Source organism: Nesoenas mayeri (assembly GCF_963082525.1).
Source record: "Nesoenas mayeri genome assembly, chromosome: 2".
Taxonomy (NCBI): Eukaryota; Metazoa; Chordata; class Aves; order Columbiformes; family Columbidae; genus Nesoenas; species Nesoenas mayeri.
Genome location: NC_137543.1, coordinates 137742519 through 137758008, shown reverse-complemented (window position 1 = coordinate 137758008; position 15490 = coordinate 137742519). Strand labels below are relative to the sequence as shown.

Here is a 15490-nt window from a genome sequence, read left to right as displayed (position 1 = left end):
GAGCTCTGAAAAGTGGTGGAGTTTAAAGTGCAATGTCCTACCCGCTGTCTGTGCCAGCCTTCTCCTCTTGTACGCCTTTCCCTGCTATAGGGGAAATGAAACTTTGAGACGGCACAAGGCCACCAGCATGAACTGATTCAAAATTCTTTGGTGGCATATGCAAAACCAAGCGGTGGGGAAAGATGGGACAGGCTCAGGGAAGAGCCTACCTCAGACTGGAGTGTCCACTCAGGGAACTGAAGATGGGCACCAGCTGGCATTACTGAGTCCATCACTCCTCCATCTTCTACCATTGCTGGGCTGCCCATGGGAAAGGGCAGTGCTTCCACTTTTCTCCCCCTGAGTGCAGGGCCATTGACTGGAGTGCTTCCCTACCCACCTGGCTGAGCTTCTTGTGCCTGAAGCCAGTCTGCTCCCTAATGCTGTCATCAGGAGCTGCATCACAGCAGTGGGGCTGGCAGAGCTGAGCTCAGGGGACATCAATTAAAGAGGACATCCTTCTGCCTTTCTGCACTACTGGCCTTTGAGCACAGTGGATGATCTGACCACTGAGTTCACTATTTCATTTTGCATTTGTGTCTTCAATAAGAGATATAGTACACCCAGAGGTCTCTTCCAGCATCTCAGTTTTCTAGCATAGCAACTGAGCTTTGAAGTGACTTGTGTTCCTGAAAGCAAGTAATTACTTCATAGCAGCCTATACGGTCATGAGTCTGTACTAAGAGCCAGGAGCAAAACCCTAAACTTTCCTGTATCCTATCTTGTTGAAATAGCTGTTTTTACAGAAATTGATGTCATGGAATCAAAACAAAATGCTTCTTTTTTATGTGTGTTTTGATCTGAATCATGGTTTTTACTGCAGCATAACAGAGTTCTGCTGTTATCTGCCACCTTCTCCCTCCAAAAATCAACCCATAAAAAACCTGTCTGGATTTTAGCCACCTGGTTATAGTTACTTTCTTATTGTAAAAGAGCTTTCAAAATAGATCAGACATTACAATGTTAAAAACAATTTTCCCTGTAGGTATTGAATATCAGACAGGACTCGTAGTAATAACTGATAGGTATCTAGAATAATCTTCAGTATGGACTGAGACTACAAAGATCTGTCAATCACTGCATTTAACTTTAAACACAGATGATTTGAATTCATGTTAGCAGCATGAGGAAATCAAAAAGATGGAATGGTGCTGTCAGAGAAGAGATGATAGGATTACCTCTGCTGTTCACCTTTTCTGGTACTTGTTTGAGATACTAAATCAAGGTGAAGTTTATGAAAAAGGCTACAACAGGGGTTTCTAACTCTTCATTCCTGCTGAGATTTTCATATTATAAATCTGCTGTCAGAAATAAGTGCTTTACTTGTGGCTTAATTTTATGCAGGCACAAACACCTTGGTTCAACACGTTTTGCCAGAGACAGTCTTGACTGTCTTAATGCAACAGAGTCCTCATTAACAGGGACCTGTGAAAAAGAAAAATGCACACATGCTCTTTTGTCATTGGTCATTCATGAGCAGTCCGATGAAAACTGAAATAAACCATAAATCCCGAGGTGGTGTGGAGCCGGTGTGGAGACATGGGTGTTTGAATCACACAGCTTATGTGAATTATCCATCTTGAAGAACATTACACTCCACCTTTTGAATGAAGTTTCATTAATGTGGTGGAAAGCTCACAGTTTATATTTGTTCTGCTGTGGCTGCTGAATTCAGCATTAGGCTCGGTGCTCACCCCCAAAGCAAACACCTCTGTTGTGGCGATTTTTCCTCTTTTTATCCAACTTTATAATAGTACAGGAGACTAAGACAATGATGTTTGAGAAGCTCATCAGACCTGCTTGGGCAGTTCTTTCTCCATGCCAGGGCTATCAAGACAGATTGATGATAGTACTTTGCTGGCTTCACAATGCATTTGTCCCATTCATTTGGAGTTCTGCCTGCAAAAATAAAAAGTCAGGAGCAGGCCTCGAAAGTGATAAATGCCCATTTGTGTATTTACTCCTAATTTTGGCACTGTCTGGTGTACTGGGCTATGTTTCAAATGCGCAATGAGTAGATTTGTCACTGATGTCTGTTACCTTGTTCTCAGGACACAGATGTGAAATTTGCCTTCAGGCACTAAGTACTGGAAGTATGACTCTAAGTTTATCCTGTCTAAAAGAAATTATTAACCTGAAGTCGTAGGAGAGGGAATCTCAGATCACAAGAAAAGAGATCTTGTCGTTACTGTACTGAAAGACATGCTTACCCCCAACCTAGTGTGTGCTTCTGTGTTGCTTTAATATCAGATTTTAAGATCGTCACTGGGCTAAGACTGCATCCCTTAGGCAGTCACAGCATTAAAGTCAGGCCCAGAAGGGATCCCTTCTTCATGCAGTGCTGTGAAATTCCAAATTTCAAAATACGATTTTGTTCCAGGTTGAAAGAAGACTCCGATATACTGTACCTTAAGTAAAATTTTGCCTTATTTTCCAGTCTGGTCACTCAAAACATGAATGTTTTAAAAAAACCCAAAATCTTCTCATTTTCATTTGCTGCTTCTCATGTTTTAAAATAGTCTAAAACTAAAAAAAAAAAAAAAAACCAACAAAAAACCAACCAAACAAACAAAAAAAACCCACAAAAACCTTTTTAATGGAAAGCCCCAAAAATCCATTCAGAAAATGTGAAAACGAGCCATTTTGATGTTGTCAGAACTGTCTCCTCCTCTTGCTTTGTTTAATCTCCCCCCTTCCACAAAGCAAGTGGCACCATTCTTCAAAAGACTACGATTTTACAGAGCTGCACCTTTTTCACAGAATATGTCTCTAGTGTTGCTGGCTTTTGTGATCGGCTGTAGATGGAATAGTCAACTGATGAAATATAATGTGCTTTGAATTATCTCAGCAAAACGCTTCGCTTGCGGTGAATTCATTGGCATGTATGCACATCATGTTTCCTCAGATCAGGATGACAACCTCATTGCTGGCTGGCTTGTGGCATCCCAAGTTAACACATGTAAATGTCGCAGCTGTGAGCTGTGTTACAACCCAAAGGACGTAGGGGCTGAAACCAGCAACTTCTTTCGTTTTCCTCTAAAAAAAAAAGTCTATGCAAAGATGCTTCTTCAAGTAAAAGACTATGAGGTGGCATAACCCAGTTTGTTTTATCTCTGTTTTCATGTGGTTCTCTTGACTTAATGCCCCAATCTATAGCTGAGAGCTACTAAAAGCTGGCTGAAGAGAGGGGCTTTACTGTGTTTCAGGAGAAAAGGGGGGATTTTGTTTTATGGGCAGCCTGTTGCACGGCACTTCAAAGCATCCATTTTCCAAGGTGTGACATATAAAGTAGCCACAGAAATTATTTTCCTGATGAATCTCAACCATGAAGTGGGGGAAGGGACACATATTCCAGTGACTGATTGCGGTACAGTTTAATCTTCCCATGTACCCCAACTGCAGATGCAGTCTTGCCTGTTTAGACATCTGAAGCTGCTGAAGTCTGTTGAGCTTAAGCACAGAAAAACGTACCTGATCCTCCAAGCTGCAGCAGATAAGCTGGGTTTTAACCATAGCAACTGGGAACTTGGGGTGTGGGGGCTGGTTTTCATTGTTTTTTGGGTTTGTTTTGGGTTTTTTTAAATGAGTACCTTACAACCAAAGTTCTCAGAAAAACCTTGAAGTGTTCATCTGAGAATCCAAATCAGAGGGCAATTCTGTGTCAGACAGGTATCTGCAGGTGGGTACAGCTGTCGGTGTGCACAAAGCCTCAGATTGCAAGTAGGGGATTTTTGATATCTGCTTCAGGAAGGGCGATGCCAGGGCGGCTGGAGAGGGGCCAGGAGGAAGGAAGAGGCCTTCCTGGGAGGCAGGAGGCTTTGAAGTGTGACCCCGAGCAGAACCGGGGTGGGAACGGAGGCGGGGGGCGGCCGGGGAGGGCAGCGGGGTGCAGCGGCTGCGGAGGCTGGGAGGGGAAGGCGAGGGTCGGGGGACAGGGGGCTCCCCGTGGCGGGGACAGCAGCGCTGGGAGCTGGGTGCTCGCCAGACAAGTTGCAACAAGCAGTTGGGGGAAACCAGTTGTGATTTTAACAGCTGGTTTGACATAATGAAAGCTGAGCCCTGATCACATGCCCTGGGGGAAGCAGTGGCTGAAGTATCAGCCCAGGAATCAGGAGATCAGGGTTTTGTTCCATCATCTGCAACCAGCTGAGAAGTGACTTTGGGCGAGCCGCTGATGTGCTTGTGCCTTGTTTTTCCCACTGACAAAAGGTGTTGCTCACCTTGATACTCCTGAAACTGAGACACTAGAAGAAGAATCCTCTACTCTCCCAGTGTGGTAGGACAAAAACACTGAAATTAAAATATGGCAAGTTCAAAACTGTCAGAGGGAATTCCTTTTCCTCACACGCTGATGCAAATCAAGGCTAACACCAGTGACTAAGCTGAACTGGCGTCAGTGGGAAACAGAATTAAGTGGGGTCTGTTCAGTGCCTATATAAGTAATAAGCACACACTCATAAGGGCCCTGACCTAGCTGCTCTTCTGTAGTTTAATTTTTTAATGAAACCATTTTTTGCCTGCCTTTTTAAAGACAAATGTTGAAATGAACTTTGCTCATGTAAAATGCATTTACAATATGATTAATGGTTATTTTTAAAATGCTGAGCAAAGTGTATGCATGTGTGTGTCAGGGAGACAAAGAGATGGAGTCTTTGTGTATTTGCTGTGGTAATTGTTTATGAATATAGTTGTTTTTTCCAATTATCCTTGTAATGCATCAGCCGTCTTGTCTCCACTTCTCTCTGTTGAGGTTCATGTATAAATGTAGAGATTTATGCTTTCAGATACTTCAGTTACAAAAGTGTATGTTACATCTTAAGCATTGATTTTTATTCCTAAAGTGCCATAGAACAGAGAGAGGGTGATTTGTGGAAAAGATGGAGTTAAATGTTAAGCCTTGGTCATGCAAACAACTATGTGGCCATATGGCTCATTTCAGGGCCTTGGGCTGAAATGTTATTTCATATCTGAAAAATAAAGGAGAAATTCTGAAAGGCCAGAACTCATGCTAATGCCTGCAGGAGAAGTTAAGCCCAGAGTCAGGGCTGAATAATTTGACCTAAAGCATATTACGTGGTGTGGCTTCCACAGTATGGAAGTGGAGAATTCATTTCTTCCACAAGAGCAAGATTTTGTAATCTTGCTCAAGCAAAAGCACGATGGAAAATAGGAGAGGTGGCCTGCGGAGTATAAAGTCATTTGCACTTGGAATAAATGAGTTTACGAGATAAGTCCTAGCCCTTATGTGTCAGCAGTAAAAGTCCCACAGACTTCAGTTGGTCTACGTTGTGCTTAAGGTTTTAAGCACCTAGTGCCCAGCTGTGGCAACCATCTCCTGTGATTGACCTCCAAATCAGGCACTGTGTAAATGCCAAGATATGTCATCTGTGTGTGTGTGTGCGCGTGTGTGTGTGTTTAATATGAAAGCAGCTTTTGTTTTACAATTGCTGCTAGTGCCATAGGTTGTGGGGACTGTTTTTCATTAAAATACTTAGGCTTTTGTGATTTAACACTATTAAATGATCTGAGTGTTTGAAAATTACTTGAGCAGGCCCAGTTCACAAAGTCTGCCACGTGTCCGGGTGCCCTTTCCCAGGGCAGGAGTCATCTCATGCTGCTGGCACAACGTGGTTTCTTCCAGCGGCACAGCAGGAAGAAATCCTCGCAGGTTCCAGAGGTTGTGAAAACCTGATGGTTTAGCAACCTCTTCTTCATCCACAGAAACAAGGGTTTCTATCACCTTCTTTCTCAAAGATAACACCAGTGCAGTTATACTGTAAATATTTTAAATTTATGCTATTTTTTTTCAAAGCTAGAGGTCTGCAAAGGCCGTTGTAAGGCTCTACTGTCTGACCATTATTTCATGTTGGCATTTTTTATTTGAAGGCCCAACCATGGCCAAGAAAAGGAAACTTCTGTACTTTTCTTTTTGTGTTACATCTTCCAGCTGGAATATTTTCAAGCACAATAGAATTGAACATGAGCTTTGGGGAGTGAGGAAGAGGAGAAAAGGGAATCAGCTAGAGGAGATGATGACTCCAGTGGGGTACTCTGCAGTTTAGTTCTCTGGGGACTGAAAAATGCTTTCAACCAGTGTGATGTTGCAACAGTCCAAAAGAGGAGAGAAAAAAATCCACGTCTGGTCTAGACCGACCAGAAACTAAAAACAAGGGACACTTTGAATTCTGAGACTCTCGCCACAACTGAAAAATGTGCTCAGGCCAAGTAGCTGGAAAATCAGTTTCTTGGGTTAGAGAAATGCTTCCCCGAAGAATCAGAGGCAGCTTTCCATTTTAATTGGTAAAGAAATGATTATATTCTAAAGCATTGATTCTAACACTTGAAGCAGTGCAAAGGTTTTCAATCAGGGCTGTGAAGAAATTCGGATAGTTTAATATGGAGCTTAATTAAATGCTGCACTAAAACAATTTTTTCTGTGACATTTTCTTGCCATTTGGCTGTGATAGTCTATCATTTGTCACAAAATGGAAAAATAAGATCTGTCTTCATAGTGTACCAAAGGAAGTCTGACTGCAAACACCAGTCAGGAAGAGGCATAGGGACTGGAGCTGAGTGGTGAAACTCTAGATCAGGAGATGGTTATGAGAAATCAAATACCAGGAGACCTGAGAATCCCCTGAACAGCAGTAATTGAATGTGGTAATTGTTAAGGAGAGCTTTAAAAACAAATGTTGAGTAAAAATTACTTACGGGGTGCTTGTTTTAAGAGGAAGTGTAGTAAATTTCAGGACAAATTTTTAAGTGGCAACAGTACAGGCATGGCCTATGCTGCAGGCAAAATAAATTTTCTGAACTAAATGACTCCTCTCAGTCAGTCAGGCTACAGTGTTTGTTTTCGGGTTGAAATATGTACTTCCTTCATTGCACTGGTGGAAGGATGGCTGAAGCCTGAGAGGAGGACTCTGGGGATCTGGTTGTAATGCCTGGCAATACCACCTGCTCCTTATGGGATGAGGGGTGAGCTTTGCATTGCAAAGCAAGGGGTGGGATCAGAAAATGCTTCTTGCATGTGGCAGAGATACGTGAGCAGTATTTAGTTTTGCAAGGGACAAGAAAACTTAGGGTTTTTTCTCCCAGTCCTGCACTTTTAAAACTGGTGTGTTATTACTAGTCTACTGGCTGTGGAAGGTGTAAGCCTAAATATGTTAATTTCAGGGGAAAGTGGCCTGCAATCTTCTGGATTAAATTGATATATATGTGTCAAATATTATTTTATGATTAAATTTTAAAACAATATTTTCTTCAGAAAGCTTCAGTCGATATACTTGAGTCTGGTAAAAGTAACATGACTCACACAGACTGCATTTTATCAATATGCAAAGCCTCTCTTTTACAAAAGAGCAACATAGCAGTTTAAGATAAAGAAAAATCTAGGGAGTCTGAAGATGCTAGGCAGTCTTTTCTTGTAGTGCTGTAATTTATTCTCGCTCTTGCAGAACTGCAATCGAAGAAGATACAGACAGACCATTGTTTAAAAACCAGTAGATATGGATAGTGAAGGAAGAATGGCACGTGCTTCTGTTGAAGTCCTTTAAGTGCTGCAGCTGTATGATAGTTCCCGAATTAATTAATCCAATTTTACCCTTTCTTTTCGTCCTGTTCCCTCTTCATCTGATGGCCACTAGAAAGCACAACTTTTCTGTACTAGTTTATAAGGACAAAGTGATGTATTGGGAATGTGCCATACCAGCCATGGGGAACTCTAGAACGATACCCCAGAACTTTTTAGTGTCCCTGCAATGCACATGCAAGTATCTCTCTGGGAAGGGGGCAGAGATCCCTTGCATGCCTGTGACGCTTGCAAGCAAATGTCCTTGCAAACTCAGACTCACATGAAATTCTCATCTGAAATTTCTCACACAGAGCTTAGGCCAAGATCTCACCTCTGTTTTTTTCAGTATTCAGCATGGAGTGGTCTTCCCTGCTTTGGCTAACTGAAATACATTTTAGGAGGCAGCTAGCTATTGCCAAGAAGAGCCTGCATGAAGAATATTTCCATCTGGGATGACTAACATGTGCCCAATGTACGTCCAGTCTCACATCCCACTCTGCAAACAAAATCCACTGATGAATTAATTCTCTTCTTGCTTCAAAGGGCAGTCAAAAGATGAAAGTGAAAAACTGGACGTATTTCAAAAAATTACATTATATGAAAAATAAGTCATTCAGCCAGATTGCAAATTGTAGATTTTCAAAAATGTGAAATGTCAAGCAGCCCTGTTTGAAAAGTATGTGTTTCCTTGCTTGTTGCATATTTTGCTAGTGATGGAAAGAATGAATTCAAAAAGGAAAGACAGTGTTTTAACTCCTTCTCAGGATAATGCCAAAAATACTCAACTTGTTTGATTCAGGCTTATATCAACATAAACACAATGCATTTATCCTTGCTTGGTTTGTAATTCTTTTATAACAGAAACAGCAAAATAAATTTGAACAGTAAATATAAAAGTGATACAACAGTTTCTGGTATTTCATAGTTGCAAATATTAAGTCTGCTTCTTGTGAAGACACTTGATTTTATTGAATGTGTCATATACACTGCTGATCCTTCCCATGCACGGAAGGAATGTCAGTGCTGATATAAAACCCCATATAATAACGAACTGGCTTCTCATATATCATTGACTCAGGCAATAAAATATATAATTGTGGTGCTAATTAAATTGCTATTTTAAAGATATGTCTTTAATAAAGGGATTGTTTGTACCTACCCAGAATTAAAAACAGAGCTGTCAGTCTAATTCAGTATGTCTGTCAATACAACAGTACACAGAAGCTGCAACTTCTTAGCTAATCTCAGAGGTGCGGGTCTGAGGAGGTGTAAATCCTCCACCCAAGAGGAATGCACAACATGCTGCCCGCTGTTTAACTGGTCGTACATATGTTAGCAAAGCAGAACCCTGTAATTACACAAATCCTCAAAAAGTCAGCTGTTTACTAAACTGTTTGAGCAGTACCAGTGTTAACTGCCTACAACTGTCAATCCAAAACTCAGACAATGAACAAATAAAATGTTGACCCAAGCATAGCAGTATTCATCTCAAGAATTAAAACCCTAAGCCAGTGTCATGTGCAGTCCTCTCAGATGTAATCTTTGTATTCTAGTTTGTCCTGAATGTGCCCGGTATGTTTTTGTATGCTATAAAAATAAATACAGTGATTTAAAACCCTGGAAAGTCCAAGCAGGTAATAAATAGTCCAGCTCTGCAGAAATGTGGGGTCTGACTTTCTGAGATGATCAGTGCTCCCTGTGAACACTTGATCCAGTTGAGCACATCTGGGCATTTCTTCTGCAGGTGTCAGGGGCTTCGCCATGTGTTTACAGCGCTTCCCCCTCCATGTACTGCAATTGCGAGGTGATGATCCACCCTTGTGGAGGCCAAGGCAAAGACCAAGTGTAGAGCAGGCTCATTGGAGCTAGTAGTTGATCAACGTTCAAAAATTAGTAGTTTGCATATAGACTAAACAAAACCAGGTCGGTATGGAGAGGTCATTCTTTTTCATTATAGCAACTTCTATAATTGGAAAAAAAAGGCAAGCGTGTAGACAGAAATGACCCTTTCTGGTGTGGAACAGAAGCAGGAGTGTTCAACGCTAAGTACAAGCTGAGAATGATTGCTCTGCTTTTACTTCATCATGTTAAACAAAGCACTGTTAGGACTGATTGGCCGACTCCTAGGGCCTGGAGAGCCATCGAGCTCTGAGTTAAGAAGAAACCGTGTTTGGTTCCACTATGTCAGTCTGTATCAATCCCACATATGGCTCCGTCAGGTTCAGCAGACAAACATCTTTAACCTAGGTATTTAATGATCATTTCCATTGAGGAATTGTGTCTTTACAGTAATTACGGTATTACAGGGTGGCCTTAGTGGGCAGGTCCCGAGGCTGAAACTTTGAGGTCAACCCTCTATGCTTCACTCAGTTGCTGGTCTGCTGAGTGATCGACGGTGAGCAGATCTGTCTGTCAGCTTCTGCGTGACACATGGGCATAATAAAACTGGCCTCCTGACAAAGTACTTTGAGATCTACAAAGGAGAAGTGTTACACAGCAGCTATACACTTCTTCATTACTAGCTCTTTTTCATGTGGTTTCTTTAATAGACATTTGGGTTCTGATTTAGATCTTCTGAACAGGGTGTAACATTACTGGTGCTAGTAGCAATTCTGTGTTTGCCAAATGTGACTAGAAGACTTCTACTACTGTGATGTGAGCAGTTAAAAAGTTATTTCTCTAAACCTCCGTGTGTTAGATATACTCTTAAATAGCAAAAGGCTATTTGTGCTCAGGAACTACAGAACTGTCTTCACCTCTCTGGACAATTACTGCAATGGCACATCCAATCTGAGTAGGCACATATGGAAACAACCATGTAGATGCCCACAGATTCTTCAATAAATATACAATAAATGCTATCTTTTTCATATTTAAGTAAAACACAGGAAAATGAATGCTAACGTGTTTACCGTTATTCTGTAAGGTATGTGTCTGTACACAGTCAAATGTACAAATACATAACCATACTTAGGCACAGTAGCACTATGAACATGTGTAAGTATGTATTCATTGGCATTAAATAATGCACAAAATAAAAAAGAAGGCAAATAAACATTCAGGTTGCAAAGCCAAGCAACACTGGATGTTCCAGAATGCAGGTTTCCTGGGCATCCTTAATTAGCTCTTTTAAATATGTGTGATGATACAGTTTGAATTACTTTATAATGTGATGGGGTTTTTTTCCTTAACAGATTTTTTTTTTCAAACAGTCAATGAGGAGTCAGTTTTTTAACTCTTCTGTTTTTTATCTTCTTCCATTCAGCACTCTAGCCTCAGCTCTCATGTTAATGCACATGGTCCAAGTTTTACACTGAACACAGAAAACATTAATCCTCTTCCAAGCTTTTGTTTCTCTGGTGCTCCCACACAGCATCTTAATACGACCCAAATCCTGACAAACGTAACTCTGCGACACATCTGCGCAGGGTGGGAATAGTATTATCTTCACAACGCTATTGCCACCGTGCATAAGCACAAGGAGAGAAAGGGCAAAAATGTCAGAATGAAAACGTCCAGCGAAAGCTAAAAGTGAGAGATGTGGGAGCTTTCCCATGCATAGCATTTCCCCAGCACTTTCTCTACTCAAAGCACAGGCCCACTTGACTTTCAGCTCTCAGCACTTCTGCGTTTCAGGCCCCAGGTGTCTCTTGTTGTGCACCCAGAACATGAGGCCAAGCACTCAAGAGGGAGGAAATTCCAAAATGATGTCATCATGCCTACATGTGGGGAGGGGGAAGGAGCTAATCATGCCCAGGCAATCCAAATTCTGGCATTTGCTAACATTTTAGCGTTTGGCTCACAACCATATCATTCTTTTAGCTGAGATTCTCTGTGTATATGTATACATTTCTTTGTAAATAAGTAAGGACATCTGAACTGTGCCTAACCTGCTAAAAACTCTTGCACTGCCTTCCCAGTAAAACTAATTTATTGATGTGTGTGCTCTTGGGAAAAAAAAAAAAAAAGTATGGCATCTGTTGTAATAACCTTTCCTGCTGCAATTAAATTGAGAGAAATCGATGGAAACTTGGTTTTGATTGTTCCCAAAAGAGGAAGGAGGGGAAGAAGATCTACCTTAATAGAAGCCAAAGTATCAATACACCCCCACTGCTCCAGCTGTGCCTCTGCCATTCGTTCCTTCTCTGCTTTAGAAGCAGGAATGAACAATAGAGAGGCAAACAATTTGGCACCCAAAATCCAGGAGATCAAGCACTTCTAGGGGACAGCAATCACTTCAGCTTGAAAACTTCCTACTAAATCTCAAGTTCTAAATTTGCTACATCATCTCTATCCATTACCAAATTACAAGTGAGACATTAAAAAGCATAACATGCTGCCTTAAAAATCCAAAGATTTTCAGTTAAATACTAGTTTATTTTTGGTTTTCTTCCTACTAGTTTTCTCAAACCATTCCACTTTTGAAACTTCCCTGCACAAGCAGACAGGTTGGAAACAGGTTGAAAATGGAAGCTGAAATCCATATGTAAACAGCTGGTTCCAAGACCTGGTGCTCTAGGGAATGAAAACTTGTAATGCAAGACTCACGGAACTCTTGTGGGAGTTGGCTTCGTTAGGTATCTACCATAAGCGTGTCTGTGTGCATATACCTGTACACCACTGTGATCCTATCTGTATATGCACACGTACCTGAGGTTAGCAGAGTATTCACTCCCTGCTGCACCCGTCACTTCTCTCTCTTCTCACACTTCTCATCTGCTCTTTCAAACTGGGAGTGCCTCTCTCTCTCTCTCCTGCATCCCCGTCTCCACCAGTGCCGCAGACTAATGGCAGAAGGACCCTTTTTTTCCCCTTCCCATATGTGTACAGCAGGTGATCTTTTCTCACTGACTCTCTGCTGACTGTGTTAGATGTTATTTGTATTTTGGCCAGTGGACAGGGCAATGTGTGTACTCTGCTGAACTGGAATGCCCTGGCTTGTTCTCTAAAAGCTATCCTCCGTAGCCCTTCTATTATATATAGGGTACCTAGGGAAAAATAATTGCTAAGTGATGCATCAAAGGTAGGCATCATGAGTACCCCACCCTCATCACACTCCGAGTGGCTGTTTCCTATCATGTTCTGAAAAATCCCTGATAAAGGGGTGGCATTCATTAGTAGTGCTTTCAGTTCTGAAAATGCCTCCCCATCCATGCTGGATTCCTCCTCCCTTCCCAGCCTGGGGAGCACGTGATTATCCCTCCTGCCTGATGGCTGCAGAGCCGAGCTTTCCCTCTTCTCCTCACTGCAGCTGTTAGCGGTAGGGGAAGCGATGGCAGATCTTATGCCAAGATTTCCTTTTTTTCCCAAGAGGAAAAAGCATATCTGTCCATGCAGATGACTGTAAAGTATGCGGCTAAGCCATGCTCTCCAGCCAAGATGTCAGCTAGCAAGATGCGCTCTGTGGGCTTCTGCGTGGAGAAGTCCTAGGGTAGGCAACATGGTGGGAATAGTATGGTGCCTATTACGTTACTGAAAACAAAATACAGCTGCATGTTACTGTTGGCTGAATGCAACCTGTCAGCACCACCATCTCCCCAAGAAGCCAGGACTGATTGCAGCCAGCCTTCTCAGGAGAAGGTGCCAGTAGCTGAGCTGTTGAAGAAACATGACATGTTGCCCCCTGCCCACTTCCAGGCCATGTGAACGCAGCAGTGTTAGAGCAGGGAGTGTGCCTGGAGAAGCGCCATGTCCCAAGGAACTGTGTAGTGACAAGCAGATTGCTCAGAAAACCCCAAAGGAACTGCAGCGGTTTTGCTGATGGCTGAATGCCCCAGGGCTGGAACAACATGTGTTCTCGTACGCGATGGACTGACCCAGGGAACTGGTAGTGCTTCCTATGCCTTGACGGTACATCAGGCTCCAGAATCACTCCAGAATAATTCCTCCATAGCCCACAGATTTGTTAGTCACTGCAACTCACTCTTGTAGGACCAGGTCTATTTTCAGTTTTCATAGTTCACTGAATCTAGAAGGCTGAGCATCCCTGCCCTCTCGTGAGTGTGAGTGGGTTGGGTGCTGGCCCTGGGCACTGGAGAATGAATCATGTTGTTCTAGCTGGGAAGAAGTAATGAAGGTCAGGTAGGTTTTGAGCCATTTTGATGCATCACTGTCTTGCCAGCTCTGCTGTGTTATGTTTTGGTCTGGACAATCAAAACCCTTGTAACTTCAGACAGACATCAAGAAAAGGAATGAATCGTTTGCCCATCTGAATAAAATGAGAACATGGGAATGCGGGGAGAGAGGGGAAGGGAGAGAGTCATTTGCATAGGTCAGGGAAGGTCATTAAAACATCTGGCAGTAGTAGCTGACATGTGTCAAATTTTAGTGTTCATTAAATTCGTATTAATGCAAGAATGGTTTGTGAGCTCCAAAGGCCTTTTTTGGTTTCCATGTTCCCCCAGTTGATGGTGATGACTTTTCACAACTGTGCCATGCTTGTTTGCTTGCTAGTGGCATCTGACCTGAGGTCAGATTTCTATTTAACCCCTTCTTGTAGGTCAAAAGACAAATTAATCTGGTGAGAATTGAATTGGAAATGAGGTGTCTGGATAGCATGTGTCCCAACCATGGAATAGCTGCCAGGCTGAAACATGTTTGCATCTGTTTCTTATGCCATCCAAAAGTCATCTCCGAGGTCAAGGAGATATTCAGCTGACATCTGAGATAGGAAGTTGCCACAGGGAGGACAAGTGGCAGGTGCCCTGGGTTAACAGATTATCTTGCAGTCTGGGTGGAAATGTCTGAGAGCGTCACTCTGAGTATAAATGTAGATGTTTCCATTTATTGTGCACTTTGATTTACCTGTGTTTACTACCAGTTTATAATTGTAAAGAAGATACATGATTTTCTTCCCCCTTAAGGAGGTGAATCTCACAGATCTTTTTATTCCTTTTTTTTTAGAGGATGAAGATGATGAAGAGATGGTGGAGCCAAAAGCACAGGATGACTTGGAGACGGAAAATCAAGACCAGAAGCAGGAAGTGAAAGAAGGTACTTTAAAAATGAAAAGGAGTTTGTTACAGCTTTAAAGGACTGAATCCTGCAAGTAGTTATTCTCATAGGAAGTTTCTATTATTGAGAATACAGCAAAATCAAAACAGTCACCAGTTTTATAGGTTCAGAACCACATGAGTGGCATAAAAGCAGAAAATATTATCCCAGTGACCCAGCTGGTATGTCTGAGAGGCTTGTGAAAGACACAAGACTCTGGCTGTTTAGAAGCAGCAACACATCCTCATAATTTGGGAACAAAATAGAGATTCTTGGATTCCAGGACTGGTGCTTACTTGTCCTCTGGCTCAAAAGAGACTCCTTATATGAAAGATTTAAAACACGAATGCCAGGCATTCCAGCAGCTACATAGAGTTGGTTGGTCTTCAGAGATACTTAGAGCCCATAACTGTCCAACTGCTTGAGAGGGGCAAACTTAAACCTAGTGGTGGTCAGGAATCCTCCAGCAGAAAACTGTTTCGTTGGAAAATGTTGACTGTCAAAACCAAGTTCTTTTGGTAGGAGCTACCCCCAGGGAACTTAAGGTCAAGGCTGAAGCCAGGCAGGTCCAGCCCTTCTATGCATTTCCCTGGACTGAGACTCTCTTGGGTTACAAGAGACAAAAATACAGGTTACTACTTCTTTATGGTGCATACAAGAGACACATGTCGAAATGGTGCATGTCAGCACTGGACACAGTAGATATACTGAGTGTCTCCTGTTTTATTTTCTTGGACTAGTTCTAGGTTTCATAATTAGAAGAGGGCTGTTGAATTTGATCTTTTTTATGTGGGAATTCATTAGAGTATTAGCTATTCTGGTGTGTCGCCTTGAACAGAGAATCCCATGGAATCATTAACTGTGAATACAGCAGTGAGTGCTCCT

The 15490-nt window shown here is 42.1% G+C and overlaps 1 protein-coding gene across 4 annotated transcripts in view; it reads left to right on the top strand.

Moving 5' to 3' along the window:
• The window catches only part of DYNC1I1 (dynein cytoplasmic 1 intermediate chain 1), a gene marked incomplete at both ends in the record, with an annotated part of 175353 nt that overhangs the window by 73574 nt on the left and 86289 nt on the right, over window positions 1-15490 (top strand). For all 4 annotated transcript variants that reach the window (XM_080339250.1, XM_080339248.1, XM_080339249.1 and 1 more), the window contains one exon: window positions 14516-14605. In XM_080339250.1, coding sequence (XP_080195376.1) covers window positions 14516-14605 — 90 coding nt within the window. The remainder of the gene's footprint in view (window positions 1-14515; window positions 14606-15490) is intronic.